The sequence below is a fragment of the Crocodylus siamensis genome, chromosome 9 (assembly GCF_052110815.1).
Source record: "Crocodylus siamensis isolate JL-2025a chromosome 9, ASM5211081v1, whole genome shotgun sequence".
Lineage (NCBI taxonomy): Eukaryota > Metazoa > Chordata > Crocodylia > Crocodylidae > Crocodylus > Crocodylus siamensis.
In genome coordinates this window covers 61,715,472-61,732,983 of record NC_143403.1, presented here as the reverse complement: position 1 = coordinate 61,732,983, position 17,512 = coordinate 61,715,472, and the positions used below count along the sequence as shown (strand labels likewise).

At 41.2% G+C, this 17,512-nt stretch overlaps 1 protein-coding gene across 11 annotated transcripts in view; it reads left to right on the top strand.

Moving 5' to 3' along the window:
- FBRSL1 (fibrosin like 1) overlaps nt 1–17,512 on the top strand; it is a 679,286-nt gene that overhangs the window by 558,919 nt on the left and 102,855 nt on the right. The window contains exon 1 of one of the 11 annotated variants that reach the window (XM_090062040.1): nt 7,195–7,257. The exons of the other annotated variants lie outside the window; for them this stretch is intronic. Within the exon in view, the coding sequence (XP_089918166.1) occupies nt 7,210–7,257 (48 nt within the window). The 5' untranslated portion in view covers nt 7,195–7,209. Of the gene's footprint in view, nt 1–7,194; nt 7,258–17,512 lie in introns of those variants that run through there. 11 annotated transcript variants of the gene reach the window in all.

Genomic DNA, 17,512 nt, shown 5'->3' with positions numbered 1-17,512 from the left:
CAAATCAAAGATACTGTGAAGTGCATTCCCTTGCCTGACATTCCTTATTTTCAAGTCAGCCTCTTTTCTGCTTAACTTTACACTAATCTTTCACTATTTTCTTTATTGATTGTAGTAAATACCTAATCATCTCTAAGCTTTCATTTTCAGCAGTTAGGGCCAGAAGGCTGGCATGAGAGAATTATAATCAATGACGGTTTTTTGTTTAAATTAAGATTGCAAAAGAGTTTCAAAGTCCTTCAAACCATTCTAGTTCAGGACACTCCTAGTGGGCAAAAAGTGTATTCTTTGAAAGAATAGTTTCATCCAGTTTTGTTTGCTTTGCACTTCTTTGCATTTCTAGTTTGTTTAATGTTTTGTGGGAAATAATTTCATGGTATTGTTTCAAAAAAACAAAACCCATAAAACCAAAACCTCCTGCGGCAGCCCTTGCAGTGTGTTGTGGAGTGATTCTCAAATTTTGGTACTGAGATTCCTGTTCCAGGGTAAAGGGTAAAATGCCATGTCGCTTAATACCGGTTTACAACTGTCCAGTGCTGATGCTGTGCTATATGAAGACATTTTAGAAGGTTTGGTATGAGTATGTACAATAACTTGTAATCAGCCTTCTAACTTCCAGTTTGTTTGTGAGGCTGCAGTAGTGTTTCAAATCACAGTTTGGAACAGTCTCCACAACATAAAATACCTAGCTGGCACTAGTGCCATAATTCTGGTTGCAGCTGGGTAGTTGTTTTTTTTCAATTCACCCTGAAAGCAGCCATGCCTCTTAAGAGAGTGAAATCTTCAGGCCATATGAAATGTGATGACCATGACTCCATTTTATAACAGCTTGCTTGTCGCTCTGAAATTACGTTATAATGAGGTTTAGTTTATATATTTTACCTCTTTCCTCATTAAAGTGCTATCCTTCAGAAGAAGCGCTTTGTGTGTTGAAATACTGCATGGTTAAAATGAAGGCAGGTTTATAAGGATTTAATGTACTTGGGAGCCAAGGTTCTGCGGCTTTATAGCAGAGATGTTTTAACAAAGGACTTTATGGTAAGGGTGTGCTGTATTTTAGCCAGGGATTTGCTCAAGAGAAAATCTTGAGTAAAAAGGCCTAGCAGCCAGGAGAAACTATGAAGGAAAGAGCTTTCTCCTGATTTGAAACATGGTCTTGATGGATATTAAATCCATTATTCTTTAACACTCCGTGAATTATTTCTTCTGTTGTCTGAGAGATGATGTGACATTGTTGCACTTCAGAATTGTGCTGTAATGCTTGGAAAGCTATTTCCTGAGTTGAGTGGGACTCTCATTTAATGCCAGAAGAAGTCAGGTGCCTGTGCTGTAGGTCTGTACCTTATTCGAAATGCAAATCTGCGTGCATACTTGTGTGAATGGTTCTCAGTGCAGAGCAGAAGAGCATCCAAGAGCTCAAGCTACATCTGTTTCCCAGAAGGGATAGCAGTTGCTCTTGCAGGATTTCATCCCTTCCATTGTTGTTCTACTATGGTGTTGACAGCTAGCCCTAAAATTGAGACTTCCCCTTCTCAGCCTTTGACTTGAGGGAAAGGTTTGGGAGTTGAGTAAGAGGACAACAAGAGTACATGTCCTGGATCTGCCACTTCCACTGGTTAAACCAGGAGAGCTTATGCCTTAACACCTGAGATTTCTTTGCCATATCAAAGATTTAAGAGCTATGTTTTCAAAGAGATTTCTCCACAGAAGCTTACTGATGTAAAAAAAAAAAAAAAAAACTACTTCCAAAACATTAAACAGAGGAAAGCATGTGAGCAGGAAGAGTATTGTCCAGAGGAGTAAGCTCATATATTTGCAACAGTGCATAAGGTGACCTGACTAGTGCCTAGGGTGGGACGTCAGAGTTCTTTATGTAACATGAAGCAGCACCTTTTGGCCATGGAGGACAGCAGTGGGATGAAATGAGTGCAAAGGCTGTCTGTTCATTTCCTTGTCAATGCAGGGTTATCCATGCTGTGTATTGCTTCATGCCTTGTCTAGTCTAGCTCTGCATGAATAAGCTCCTGCAACTTCACACTGGAGACCAGGCTACAACCTTGTATGTTGCTCGCTGGTTAGCTTGCCAGTGCATATATTCCGGGGCCATGGTAACTGTCAGCTGAGCACTGAACTTGTGCTACCTACTCATGCCAGGTAGGTTATCCAGACAGCCATTAGATGGGTATGGTATGGGGTTGCTACTGAACCAAGCCAGGTCTGTAACAGTGACCTTCAACTGAAGACTTCTAATCCCATTATCAGTCCCCTGAGCCCCATGGATATCATCTTTTATTAGAGTCTGGATATAGCCATGGACCTTGTTTGTGTGCTAACAATAAATATAAAATTAATACATAATTTGGCCGCTTTTTAATTTAGCCCAGCTCTATCGCCTGAACTCTCTTGACAACAAGTGTGCATTGGTTGTATAAGGACAGTGTACACAAGGGGACTATGCAGTAACTAGAGGGACTTGGAAAACTGTGAGCTGTCCCGCCAGTGGTAAGCAGAGAAGAAGTGTTATTTGTGCAGCATTTAATTTAAATAGGTCACTTGTTCTGATGGGCGGAAAGGGATATAAATGAGCCTTTTTACTGGTTCTGGAGTTCTGTTAAACTGCCTTGAGCTACCCTCCTCCATTTTCCAAAGCACGTGCTCAGCAGAGCCTCCTATTAGATAGCAGGGCTAATGAGATCACCAAAGAAACAACATCACCTTTGTTGCAGAAATTCGTAATAATAATTTTAAAATAGGGCTAGAGTGAACTTTGGAAAGTCATCTAGTCCAACCCCTTGCTCAGGAAGGAATCTCTGTCTAAACTATCCCAGACAAATGTGTGGCTAATCATCGCTTAAAACCTTCTCATTACAGATTTCACAACCTCTCTAGGTAATCTGTTCCAATAGTAAACCACCCTTATATAGTAGTTAGAAAGTTTTTCCTGCTGCCCAACCTTTAAATCTCCCTTACTGCCTTTTAAACATATTGCCTCTTTGTAACAATTACTTATATATGTGAAGACTGCTTTAAGAACTGCCACTCAGTCTTCTCTTCCCCAGACTAAATAATTCCAGTTCTTCCAACCTGTCCTCATGTCGTTTTCTAGACTTTTTTTAAATCATTTGGAAAAAATTAATTAATTTCTGCTTTTTCTATCTCTTGCTGGCAAGATCCATGATGTGCTAATGTTTAAAAATAGCTAAGATTCAACAGCTTTGCATCGGAGAAATATTTCAGTGAAACAGGAATGGTTCATGAAATCATATAGATTTCATGGTTTGCCCATGAAAACAGTTTGCCCCATAGTTTGTTTTTAGTTTAAAATTTTTGAAATTTTGTTTCAAAATACATTTTCTTTTTGAAATTATTTTTACTTGTTGTTTTTTAAGTTTACATTATTCTGTTACTTCACAGTGTGAAATAATACCTTGTTTGTATGTATTACTTTTTAAAAAAATTACTAGGAGTAACTACTAAGTACATATGGAAGCATCATCTCTTATTTTCTAGGTGAAGTTGTCTCTTTCTGTGTTGAATGTTGAAATTATTTGCAGAGAAGAAATCCAGAGTTTTGATCAGTTATTTGGTAGCGTTGGCTTTAATAACTGGCACATCCTCTGTCAAGTGAACAAGGTCCTATAGTTGTATGTGAATGTATTTTATTAACGAGCTTCTACGGTTAATGGACTTTACTAGCATCTATTGATAATATGTGTTCAAATATAAATCTATAAAGACTTTTGGCCTCATTTAAAGGAAGCAGGTGGTGGCTGTAGCACAGCGTAAGCAACATGGATCTCAGCAGTGGGAAAGGAGAGAGGTTCTACAGCTGTGTTAGAAACATCCATGCACACCCAATTCTATCTATGATATTTATGAGTGCTTAACTTTAATTATTATTTATTTGTATTGCACTAGCATCTAGGTGGGGGACATCTAATTTGCTTGGTGTTTTATACAAGTACAGAACAAAAAACACCAAAACAACTCAAAGAGCTTCATCTCTCTCTCACCCATATTACTTACACGCACGTACACACTTATAGTTGTGTGTGTGTATAATAAGCCCATGGCTTTGTAATTTGGTAATAGTGTCTGGAAGGAGTCCAAGTTGTTGTAAATATGAACTTTTGTCAATATTCCCCAAGCTTCTTTGGACTCTAGGGTGGGCTTTATTAGCTGAAGGTCACATCATTGTGTTGTCTCCTTCTCCGGAGACCTCCGATACCTTTCTGAAAGGACAGCCCATTATCCTGGGGCTTAGAAGGCAGCTTTCTCTTCAGTGCTACTGAAGCTGATAAGCTTAAGAGGCATATTTCATTCCCCCACTGCTGCCTTCAGGAGACAAATCATGTTTATCGTTCCTGATTGATTCCAGTTGAACAAAAAAATAAAATAAAATGAGGTGCACGCACGCACGCAAATGCACGGACACAAAGGAATTACAGATTTTAGACCAGCCTTCTGTTGAGGTGTCGGCTCGACACAGGGACTGCAACAAGCAGTGTCTGTTACCACCTCTTTGTTATCTTTCAGTGGTGCTTCTGAAGATGAATTTACTGACATGAAAGGATCCCAGGTTCTGATCAGCTTAAAGAAGAAAGGATGGTGGGAAGAACAGGAGAAATAGTGGCATGAGCATTGAGGTTGGAATTGATTTGTAACAATTAAACATTAAGATTCAGGGACAGTTGGGCCACTTGCTGCAAGAATGGCTTTCTATTACGTGGAAAAGATGAATGGCCCAAGGTTAGAGAATAGCAAGGATTTTACTCTGTGCCACTTGGAAAAAAAATCATGAAAACATACTGTATGTTGCTTCTGTGTTTTACAGCTCCCTTCATCACAGTTAAAAACCTTTCCTTAGGAAGAGCATGCAGGAACATAGGCAGATTGAAATGCATTTGTTTATTTTCCTCCCTTTCCCCCTTTCTTTTTCTTCTCTTATTTTTAGCTTGGTTTTAGAATGATCTGGAAATGTCCTGTTGACTTTCAGGTCTCTGGTGTTTCAGTATAAATATTTCCCATATGTGGTTCCCAGTTCCTTACTAGCTTTACTGAAATTGAGAACACGGCACATTTTTAGAAATCTGATAATTAACACATTGTCTAATTAAGCAAGACCAGAAGTTGTTAAAGGTAGTGAAGTAGCATGACTTACTATGTAGGGCATAACTAATGAGTCGGGAGACCTGGGTTCTCTTTCTTACTTCTGCCCCTGGCTTGGTGGGTGACCAAGGACAAGGGATCTCTGACATCTCTGGGTGATGAAGCCTAAAGATGAAATGAGGGCTATTTATCAGCCTGAAGAAGCAGGTGCAGATGGACAGCGGCATTGCATGCAGTTCCGAGGGATGATCTGGAGCATAGCAGGGACACTTGACTGAGCCTTGAGACTCTCTTCCCAGTACAGGAGGAGAAGGGAGAGGTCCCCAACGTACGTTTGACCTTTATCACAAGGTCCTTGGCACAGACTTCTGAAAGCAACTTGTCTCAGGTTACAAAAAATGGCTGATTGTGGGTCCCTGGCTTGATCTCGTAAAGAACCTTTATAATGCTGAGTATTCAAACTCTCTAAGCCTGGCCCCTGGCTCATATCAGCGCTCCCTAACACTCTTTATCTAATGTTTTAGACAGGGCAAGCTCTCCCTACTGCAGTGACAGTAGGGAGAAAGCTGCGGATCTCAAGCAGATAAGAGTTAGCTTAGATCTGCAGCCTGTATATGATGAGGTATTGGTAGGAATTGAAGGCCAGGCCTGGTCCATGGAGGTGACCCCTCCTATATCATTTAAAACAGTTGCTTTACTAGGTAACCAGGATCAGGAAAGTCCAGGTAGGAGGCAGAGATCCACTTCTATGTGCTGAGTTGTAGCCCAGGCACTCACTGTGTTTTCTGATGGGCTTTGTGATTTCTTTCTCTCCTCTTCTGTTTTGAATGGTGAGAATGAAAAATAAAGGTTGGGAGGAGATCTCAGGTGGCTGAAAGGTGTTGGCTGCTGTTGCTAGGCTGGCTTGAATACTACTTTGTTTTACAAGCTTTGTAAATTTATCAGTTGTTTAAAAAAATGTATGAAGCTGGCTAACGTATTAAGCAGGATATTGTTAGGCAAATTGCAATTGCTCTGATGCAAAGGATTTTAGCTTAGATTTCAGAAACTCCAGATGGCTGCATTGCTGTTGTTGCAATAACTTGAGAGTTCAGAAAGAGGTAGGTGGCTGTCTCATGCTGCTAACTGAGCAACGTGGCTCCAAGAGGGTAGTGAGACTTTTTGGAGATCTCCCCATTACCTCCATAGCAAAGCTACCTGGTTTTGCAGAATCACTTTGTCCAGCGTGGCCACTGTACACGGGAGACTACATAATTCTAAACAAAAATAAATTCACCAGTGTTTGTTCCCTTGAATCTCTGATTCCATTTGCCTTTGAACCATTTTTAAATGCAACTTGTGCCTTTAGGTTGCTACTAACTTGGTTTCCCTGGCTAAAAACCTAGAGATACAGCAGTGTTCTAAACCATTTTACAAAACTCTGTTCATGCCTTACCAGTAAGGACTACATTTAACCATGGATCTTGCTAATTTGGCAGTGGTATGAGAGTAGACAAAAGGCCTAATAGTAGAGGCTGTAAAGGAATAAAGCTATTGGTCACTGAGAGAGAGCAGAAGCCATGTCCATAACACTTTTTTAAACTAGCATATATCAGGGGTTTCAGGCAACTAAACACCATTAGAAGTTCCATCTTAAAATGGACAGAGTAACATGAAATGGCAGTTCAGGCCTCTAATACTGTTTTAACAACCCCTGGTGAATCTGTTGTCCTTGTTTAGTTTTGATTCAGGGATTGGGTTTAACTTGTCACTCAACATAAAATATGCTGCAATTAATTTTTATAGGGCAGTCTCCCCAGTGCCACAAAATCCTTTCAAGAGAGAAACAGATCACAGAAAAAGCTCTACAAAGCTGGCTACATCAAAGAGCCCTGAAGTTGAAAATATGGACATTGCAGCAGACTGGCTATGGTGAATGTAGTAAGTAGGGCTGTGTGAAGCTTCGGTTGCTGATCAGTTTGGCGACCGAATCTCCAAATCAAATCAGGAGACCCTGTAACTTCTCCAGATTGAATTGGAACCTTCCAAATATTTCTGGTCCACCTCCAGGTCTGCTGCCAAGCATGCGAGGGATCTCCCTGCGCTCCTGTGGGACACTCCATGCACCCCAGCATCGCAGCATTCACGAGTCATACCTGGTACCTCAAGGTACGTAGAAGAAACATTTAAAGCTGTGTCTGTGTCTGCATTGCTGATTCTCTGAATCAGCATCGAATCTTCAGATTCAGATTCAGCCAGATTGAATAAGGACAGTGATCTGAATCAACGAATTGAATTGCTGTCCCCCAAATTGGGCCGAATCCAAATCGAATACGGCCAGTTTCACACACCCCTAGTAGTAAGTAGAGGAAGAATTCAGAGTCAGTCACAGGCTGAAAGCTTGTTGGTATGGTAAAGATAAATACAGAGTAGCTAGCATTTTAATTCACATCCTTGTTCCATGTCAGCTGCCCATATTAGACATACCTGACACTGAGTAAGATATGAAGTAGTTTATTTTCAAAGGTAGCTGTTCTCTGGCTTCTGTTTACACGAGCCTTGAAGATTATGATGTGAGATCTGGCAAAATGGAGTGGTTCAGAGGAAGATAGAAATTCCAGATTAATGACTTGATTTTATCAATGGTGGTCCAAATTCATGGGTTATGTTTACAGCGGTGTAAATTATAGGGTCCAAGAAAGTCTAAATTGCTAAAAACTAATTAGTGTGAGGGGCTTGAAAAGTACGACAGATGAAGCAACTAGAAGCCCAAGGTAGAAAGGCTTATGGACATGTGCACATGTTTACCTGTGCCCCATTATGCTACATTGGGCCTTTCAGCATGTAATTCAAGAGCCTTATCTGGCTCATTTAAAAGTTAATGGAAAACTTGTGAAGAAGTCAGTGGCAGATTCATTGACTCAGTGGTGCAGGATCAAGGCCTACACTGATTTAGAATCTGATTCAGTTGCACATATCTGCTAACTTTAATGCCTCTTCCCACTGAATTCAGTCCCAGGACTTTTGTGGTGAGTGAAAAGTATCGTCAACTTAGCGAAGGCATTCTCATGGGTTTTTTTTTTTTTAAAAAAAGTGATTCTCACACAGCCCAATTAAGTACCATTTGGGTACCCAATCTAGTGTCAATTGGACCAGACCCAAGAATGTGTGTAGGGCTTTCTGAGCATGGAAGAGAGTACTTCCTTTTTTTCCCTGAATTTTGCCTGCAAGCATGGCTGCACTTTGACCTTTACATTTTGGGGGAATTAATACTGCTGTATGCTGCCTAAAGGTTATGGCACTAACCATATTTAAGTCAGTGTGCAAAGCTCCGTTGCCTCTCTCCACCCCTAGTTTTAGGGGACTCTCTGAGAACAATCTCTCCCCGTTCTTCAGTCTCCTATATCACTGAAAGCATTTTAGCTTGAAATATGAAGTTCCATTTCCCTTATTAAAATTAAGATCCACTTTCTTACAAGGCAAAGTCATAATAAAGAGTGAAATTGGATCTATAACTTCATGAAAAGCAAGAGGATTTAAAAAAAAAAACCCATCATGCATGGTAATACCATCCATTGTTCTCTTTCTGTGTTCTTTGTATTGCTTAAGTCTTTGTGAACAAAGGATGCGTAACTAGAATTGTAAAAATAATCCAAGCATTTAAATCAAAACTCAAAAGGAATTGCATGCAAAGGTGCATCTATGAAATAGTGCTTTATGAATTATCTAAACAGACTTAAACATCCTAGTCCCACTGAAGTCAAGGCTGGGTTTCCATACTTGGTGTTTCGAGGGTTTGTGTCCCCTAAACAGGGTTGCTTGTCAAACTTTGAATATTTGACAACTCCTGCTTACAAATATGAGGGTTATTTTCTACTTGATTGGGCTTCTACATCCTGATGTAAAGTGGCCTCATGTGGTCCACACTAAGATCAACTGTCAATTTAAAAAAAATAATAATAATTTGGACATGGTAACTTCAGCAGCAAGAGCTGCTGTACACTGTGCAGAGCTTAAAATGATTGGGGAAAAGGTTTCAGACTGGGATTTAGCCATGATATCTCTAATTATATGAAGAATGAAATTGGTGCAGTCACGTCTCTGTTCTGCAGATCAGGTCACATAGCTCAGTCACTCTAGTTAGAATAAGGGCAGGGACCTTGCTGTAACAGGATTTCAATGTGAGTTTGACTTAAGACTGTAGTCTGAACTAGAGGTCGTATGAACATGGGGACTAACATGGTTGGTCCCAGTTGGTTTTAAGAGTGGTAAGTCTCTCTCCTTCCTTTGGGAATCTGCAGCAATGAAGAATTTGAAAGGGAAGAGCTAGTGTAGACAAAGCCTTGGAAAGACTGTTCATGTATAAGTCATTTAGTCACAGCCCTTGGAAGACCAGGGATTTCACGAGTGAAGTATATTACTATTAAATACTAATGCAATGGATTCTAATCTCTGCTTATGCTTGTATGAATCCAAAATAACCTTGCAGAAATCAGTCAATCAATTGACTTCAGTGGAGCCACATTCACTGGTTTATTATACCAGTGTAACCAGGATCAAACGCTAGGACACATGTCTCTAGTTAGTAGCAGTAATCAGATGGGAAATGTGGAAAAGATCACCATGGGTATTATGTGAAAGTTTGTGCTTTTTGTTGCCATTCAGAGACTTGCAGTAATGTTGGCAGCGGCTGGAAGGTTGTTTTTAACTTCTCAGAGTGGTTCTATACATCATGGCAATGGAAACTGAACTGAGTTTTACTGTTTTTGAAGAGAGAACAGAGAGATCCACCAAGTGTATCAGAGGGTTAAGAGATCAGTGGGAGAACTTGGCTTAAAATGAATTAAAAGGCAGGCATTCCAAAGAAACTCTTTGCAGTAAATAATGGGCACCCCTTCAAAAGGATGATTGGAAAATTTCAGAAAGGTAAATGGTAAATTTTTATCTAAACTCCTCTCTCTTCCTGGCACCCCAAACAGACAGGGTAGTGGTAGGGGGAGCAGAGGGACACTTGGGAGTTTCCTACTAAAGCTGTCCTGAGGGCTTTGTTAATGAGCTGTCTCCTTCTGTCCAGCACAGAAAGAAAAACAAAAGGGTTGGAGACCTTCCTTTGTCCCCATGCAATTTTAATCTGATTCACTCTTTCTTAATCATCTCCGAGGATTATAAAAACAAAACCTCTTAAATTTTGGTTCTTACTGCTTTTTTTTCCCCTTTCCCAAACATCATTTGTTCTTTTATCATGCTGCATTTCTTCACCAGTGAATCAGCTGCCTTTTCTATATTTTCTATATAACAAAAGTCAGGAAGGGAAGGGAAGAGTGAGGAGAAGGATGCGGGGAAAGAGTGGAGGTTTCTTTGATTTGTTCAACAGCACAAGTGTTCCTTGGCCTTTTATGCTAAGGAGTGGATGTAGCTCTTGAACAAATTGGACCTACTTGTTTGCTGGCTAAGGCCATCTTGTTATCCAGACAGCTGTGTTTTGATCTTGGAGGGCCGTTTGAAGATTAAATTGAGACATCTTTTGTTATTATTAAGTGCAGTAATTAAATCAGCTCAATGTTATTTAAGTGTGGAAAATGTTGCTTTGCTGGCCCATGGGCGCCTTAAGTTGCCATCAGACAGCTGTGTTGCTTCCAGTGCTGATGATGAAGAGGTAGGCAGAAAGGAGCCCAAGTGCTCTCCAAATAATTTTCACCTCTTTCTGGATTAATCCACCCCTCCCCTCCTTTTGTCCCCCACCTTTTCATATATGGTGTGTCCTGTCCCCCCACCATCTCTACACACTTCACCAAGAGCAAGGGTTTGAAAGGGAATTGGAAAAGAGGAAGAGAGGAGTGGTGTTGAAACCGAGCATGGGAAGTGTGTAGGAGGGTGACTGAGCTATCCAAATGAGCAGCTGCTTCTCCAAAGGGAAACGTTTGTCGTCTGAGCTTGCAAGTTCTTGTCTTAGTGAATAACATAAGGGCTTAGGTAGCCTGAAGGATACAGGATATGAACTACATTGCATGGCAGATTCCCCTGCTGGTCCCTCGCCATTGTACATGTTCTGCCGGTCAAGCAGCATGGGGTTAAGAAACTTGTTTCCATCTGTGTAATTGATTGTAACACGATTTGGTGAAGTGGTATCACCTGTGAGATTTGAGGCCTAATGCATCCTGGAGTTGTTACATCAGGTGACTGGATAGTGGGAGGATGTAAGGAAGTTGTTCATATATAACCTCCCCTGCCTTCTGTTGACTGAACAGACTGCTGCAAAATTCACTGAAGGTGAGGATCCCTGTTCAGAGCTCAGGAAAAAGAAGCCTCATGAAAAAATGAGATCCTCAGTGGGGAAATAGTCCTTTAGATGTTGAGTGCATTTACGTGCTGGGTCAAGTTGGGATGCAGCCTTGCTTTTTCACTACCAGTTGGGATGATCACTTGAGTGTAACTTAGTATATTCTTACCCTACTTCCTAGAAACCTCTTTCCCCTCCTAAACTTGTATGAATGTGCCACTGCGCTTGTGGTTACCAACCATGGTGAAATTCAGTGACTCTAGCCTTTTAATGTGAAAGCAGCAGGCTCGACAAACGAGATCACCCAAGGCATGTTTCAGCTGCAGCATTGACTGCCAACACAGAATTGTACACTCCCTCAAGAATACACTCCACCCTCGCTACAAAGCTGTCTTGTTAGTCTGTTCTCCCAGATACAACTGGCTCTCAGGCGTCTATCTGCAGTAATTGTTCAGCAGCCTCTATTTGCATCTCTTTGTATGCTTTGTGTTTTATAGGGTAGGGAGCAGATTTGCACTTCACTAGTATTTTTGGCAGAAGTATGGCAGATGGGTGGGGATGGGAGAAGTGGGAGTCTGATAAATCTGTTTTCCTTACCTTGTTTAAAATCGCCTGTTAAAATTCAGCAGCCGCACCTCCAATCAGCCTAATGGTGTCTGCCGTGTTGCGAGTACACAGTCATTAGTTGGTCCAATTCATGTACACCGAGGTAGGCGGGTGACATGAATGCAAAAGAGACAACGAGATTCGGGGGGGGGGAAGCTTGATAATACAGTGACAATGAAACATACGGTAGTCACACTGGAAAACTTTCTCCTTCATTAGCAGGGATCTGTTGAGTTTCTGCTCACATTAGGGTAATTAACACAAGTACAGATTGTTGAACATCTGTGCAGTTTAACTATATGGCCGGTTCCCAGGCTTTAAACAGGGTTGTGAGGAGCCAAATGCAAAGCAGTATGAAAAGCCCACACACTATTCATTTTCCTGAAATTAGCATTTCTGGATGAAAGCTGATGTTGCACGTCGGCTATAAATTTTCTCTGGTCTATTGCCAAGTTGGCTAATGATCTGAGGTTAGTGTTTGTTAATAATTTTAAGATCTTGTTACTTTTAGTATTCTGGAAGAGAAGTTTTTATCCTTAAAAAAAAAAAAAAACCCCAACAAAACATATGTGGGTGTATTATATTAAATATACTTCTAATCATTGGCAGTAAAAACCCAAGAGGAACATGGGGGGTGGCTGGCTTTTGTGTATTTTCAACGCAACTGCAATTTTAATTTTCTAGTCTTATAAATGCCTGTTAGGCTGCACTTCTAATGTGCCATAGATAAGACTTGAATAAATAAAGCACATAAATTTCTGTGTGGAAGAGCAGTGTGTGTGTGTCTACACTTGTTTACTTATAAGCATAGCATACACAATACATATTGACATTATCTACTGATTCAAAGATAAATAAAAGTATCTCTTAAATTTCTTATGTATTGATTATTCCATAAGGCTGTTGTTTTTGCCCTGCCATTTCAGAGCTGCTTTTTTGTGGTGCTTTAATCTCCCAATTGAGAGCATCTGGGATGCAGGAGCTGTCAAACTCTTGATTTCTATTGCCAACATCCATGAATTCTCAGCAGAGGCCCATGACTGAAATTATCTCTTTCCCCCATATAAATTGTTATAAGGGACTGCTTGAGAGTGATCATAACTTCTTTCTAACTGCATGCTTTTGATTTTTCTCTTGTCAGTATGACTTCCTAAACATTTTTCAGCATTATTTAATGTCTCTTGTGTTCATGCAGCTAGGTGTGCTTACATCTCATAAAGGTGCACGCCTCATATGTAGCAGTGAATATTTGCATTGCCACAGCTGCTGTTAGTTGAAGTGTATTATTTGAGAATGGGAGGTGGACAACCTGCTCTCCATCATATGTAAAAGCGTAACACATGCATCCCAGGATAGTATTCTTTACTTATACACGCGCTGTCTGTCTCCAGTTTGTAACTCTGCAGCCTTTTTACAGGAGTAGAAAATTAGATTTGTCTTAAGTCTCAAGGCCCTGAGTGAGCCCAAGGCTGCAATTTGTGTGCAGTGCAATTTGTGCAGTAAACATATTAATATGTTTAATAAATTGGTTAATGCAAGGTTAGGAGCATTGGATTATTCCTGTGGTGGTGATGGTGGGCAGGTCAAAGGTTGCAGAAATAAGTTTGTAGTGTAATTCTCACAGGCTGTTTCTTCTGACTTCTCCGTAACAGTTTTTTTCTGCTTGGCACTAACAAGAGCAGGCTCCGTGGATTCTTAACAGGAGCAGATTGGGACCCAGTCAACCTTTGAAACCCCACTTAACTCTGCAAATGTTTTTAGCTGGAGAACAGAGGATTCAAAGCTCTTGCTGAGAGAGTTGGGGTAGCTGCTGTGATGTTGCTGAGCTCCTGTTCTCTTCTTTGTAGCCTACCATGAAAACCTGAGTTTAGCTTGGCACCATTTAAAGTTCTCGGGGAAAGTGTTGCAGCTGCTGCTACAAGCTCTCACACGCAAGGTCTAGAAATGTCAAATGTCATGCCTATTTTATATAATATGTATTATCCCTGATCCCTGTGTCCAAAACAGAGAGCTACAAACAATTTGACTTTTGTGATAGTAAGCAAGTAGGTTCAGTGTTTTCAGGATCAGGCTCTGGGAGGAAGTGTACTCTTTCCCCGAAGAATGTCCTTTCTCAGCAAGACCTTATCTATGTAGAGAAGTGCACTCATTTCATTAAATGTGCTCCTTTTAGACCAATTTAGTCAACTCAGTGTAAAAAGCTTGTATGAACACTCTTATTTCAGTTTATACCAGGGTTATGTCAGTATAGCATATTGCAGTTTGAATTTGGATTGTGCTGATGGTTAAGCTTACTGTAAAAGAGTAAGTAATAATAACAATGTTATGTTCCATGTTAAGACCACATTTCTGTGTATATCTGAAGAGCCTGGAGAGAATACTTGACCTTGAAAAAGAAGGTACTCACACAGTGAAGGAATAAGATTTCTTTCACTTTAGATTTTAATAAAAGTTTCAATGCCGTATGAACCTCCTGATGACTTGAAACTAGCCTCTTTGAAATTAAAATAAGGCATTTGCATCTGTGTAAGTAATCTGGTTCAAAATTGACTTAAATTATTCCAGTGTGTCTGTCTCATGTAGACAAAGCCTTGGATCAGTTAACGAAAAACACTGGATGTCTTTGGAGGTTATAAATGAAGAGCAGAAGGCAGGAAGGATGGCTGAAGAAATGGGTTCTAAGGCAGGATTTGAAAGACAAAGAAAATGGTATTAGCCAGCTGGTACATTTTACAGGTACCTGGGCATAGGGAGAAGCATTCTAGAAATTGAAGTGGAAATGCAGAAAAAGCAAGTGTGATTATATGTGATTTATAAATGTATGTTTCTAAAACTCCTGTGTGGATAATTTTCTTCACATTCAATTAGTTGATGTCTCTAAAGTGAGAGAATTGAAATATTCTTACGTCTTGTGTGTCATATTCCATTAAGCCCCATCTCCAAGGTCATCATGCTGGAGAATGGGAGGGCCCTGGCTACAAGGGTTGGGGGAAAACAGACAGCACACGCATACATCAACAAAAACTGACCAATGTGAGGTCTTTTGCAAATCAAATATGACATGACTGTGGAGGACAACCAATTTATCTTGACTTGATAGGAGTTGGTATTAACTTGAGTTTTGGCTGCACTACATCACTGCCATTGGTGGGGCCATTCAGTCTCATGAATACAACTCAAATACTTATTTTACTGATACCCCGTATTTATATGTAAAGCTTGGCTCACCAGGTTTCCTTTCTAGGGAGTCCTAGCTCCTTCCAAGGAGAAATTCAGCCATGTTCAGGGGGAAAAATGTGGCTGTTTTTTTGTAAAAAGGTCTTTGGTTATTTTTATTAAAGATTCAGCAAAAACCACAACCACCTATTTGAATGTGGGGGGCAGAGAATGACCTAGCATAAAAATAATGGGCTGCTCTGTCTGCATATCTTTTACCCAAATATAACAAAAAGATCTTGTGTTTCTCCCTTAATCTTTCCGGCAGAAAAATACTAGCCTAAACCACTTTTTAAGAATGTTTGCCACAAAGGGGGCCCAACTGCATATTCGTGAAGAGAGAAGTAGGGCATCTAAGCTGGTGAGCTTGGATGTAGAGAAACTCTGTCGCTAGTGAAGTAGAGTGAAAAAGGTTATGCTATTTGGTTGCATCATAAAATGCAAATGTTGGGCTCAGTTACAAAGAACCTCCATGAATGACTTTACTATAAGAGGTTCCAGTGTATGCATCACGTGCTCATTATGTGAGTACACAGGATGAACTGTGAAGCCGCTACTAAGAAACCTTTGTTTTAAGGCGTCATGTTAAATTATCCCCAAAGTTTTTTCAGTGCAGTTTTGTTTAATCCAACTTCTGTGGAGCAATATGTTTTTCTTGTTTCCCTAGGCGGTCACTTAAGATTGGTTATATCATGTGCTTATTTAGAGTTAAATACCTAAAAGGCACTTACCAGAGCTTTTCAGTATACCACTAAAACCTATACCATTAACTTACAGCAGCATTGAAACAGTCATTTTAGTGGGAAACCCAGCCAGCTGGCCACCTATGAAAACTCTGTTTTGTCCTTTCCTTGGCTAAGCAGCACACAGTCTTCTCCAAAATTTGTATTAAGCATATTATCTGATCCCTCCAAAACCCGTTTGGGAAGTATCAGCATTTTTCAGAATGGGGCATTGGGGCAAAGGTTAAATGATTCACCTGAGGCCAGTGTCAGACTCGCCCTGTACCTCAGGTCAGATCTGGACCATGTAGACTTGTCACAGGTTAGATCCATCATAGGGCACAACATTGGTGACACATAGGGTGTGCACGTGCACCCTCTGCAAAAAGGCACTGCTGGCAGCGCCTGTGGGCGGTTGTCACTCTTCCCCCCCCCCCCCCCCCCCCCCCCCCCCCCGCCCCCCAGGACTGTGGCTGCCTGCAGGAGCTCACTGCTTGCTGTTGCTATGCTCCCTCCACTAACAGTGCCACCACCACCACCTGAGGGAGCTCACCATGCCCCTCCGGCCTCCAGGGGTGCATGGCATTCATGTGTGGCTGTGATGGGACTGGTGAGGCAAGCAGGGCCATTGACATTGTGACCAGAGGAGCTGGCAAGGTTGACAGTAACTGCAGCAGGACCGAGGGGCTGGCAGAATCAGTGGCAGCAGTTAGGCAAGTGACTGAAGGGCAGGCAGGGCTGTGTGTGCACAGTCTTCGCTTGGCTGTATGTGCACAGCCCTTATTCAGCCTCCTGCCAAGGATGGCCTCAACTGGATGGCCTCAACCAGAAGCCAGGGGCCCCAGATTCTGAAACAGACCACACCTCTCCTAGTCACACACCCAATTTCTGGTAGATCAGCAGACCAGATGGAACAGGTCTGCAGTGCGGATCCAGTACAGAAGCCACGTGTTTGATACTGGAACACAAAGCTCTGTGTTGAGGCTCTGCTCGCTTCCTTTTCCATACAACAAATAAAAAAAAAAAAAGGGCAGACGCGGCTGTGCATTTGTGGATAAAGGTATCTGTTGTGATAATAGTGGTGCATGCAATCCCATAAGACATTTGGACAGTGATGGATATGTTGCTGCAAAAGTACTGTATAATAGCAAAGAGATGCATGAGGAGAGAGGCTAAAATGATGATTGTTGTGCATGTTGACAGCCACAGGAACAAGCAAAGATGTAAAATGAAACCAGCAGTATTAGCTGCGTCCATCAACCTCTGTGCAAGCCAGCCTATTTGCATTCTCCTGTCGGGGAGCTGGAAGCTGCCATGGAGCAGTTTATATTCCAGCCTGCTCTGGCCTTGAATTATGCATGACCAATTTATCATGCCCCCAGCTGAAAAACTAATTGTGTCCCTGGGATATATTTACTAGAAATTGTAGTTTGCTGTTCTGGGGCCCCCAGAGTGTCCGGCAGAGCAAATGACTGGGAAGTTAGGGCTTTTTTAGAATGGGGCTCTTGGCTCTGATTAAGCCAAGGGACCGTTAGTACATTTTTCACTTCAGTTTCCTTTCTGATGAGGGACTTTCCTTTTTTATTTGTTTTTTTAAAAT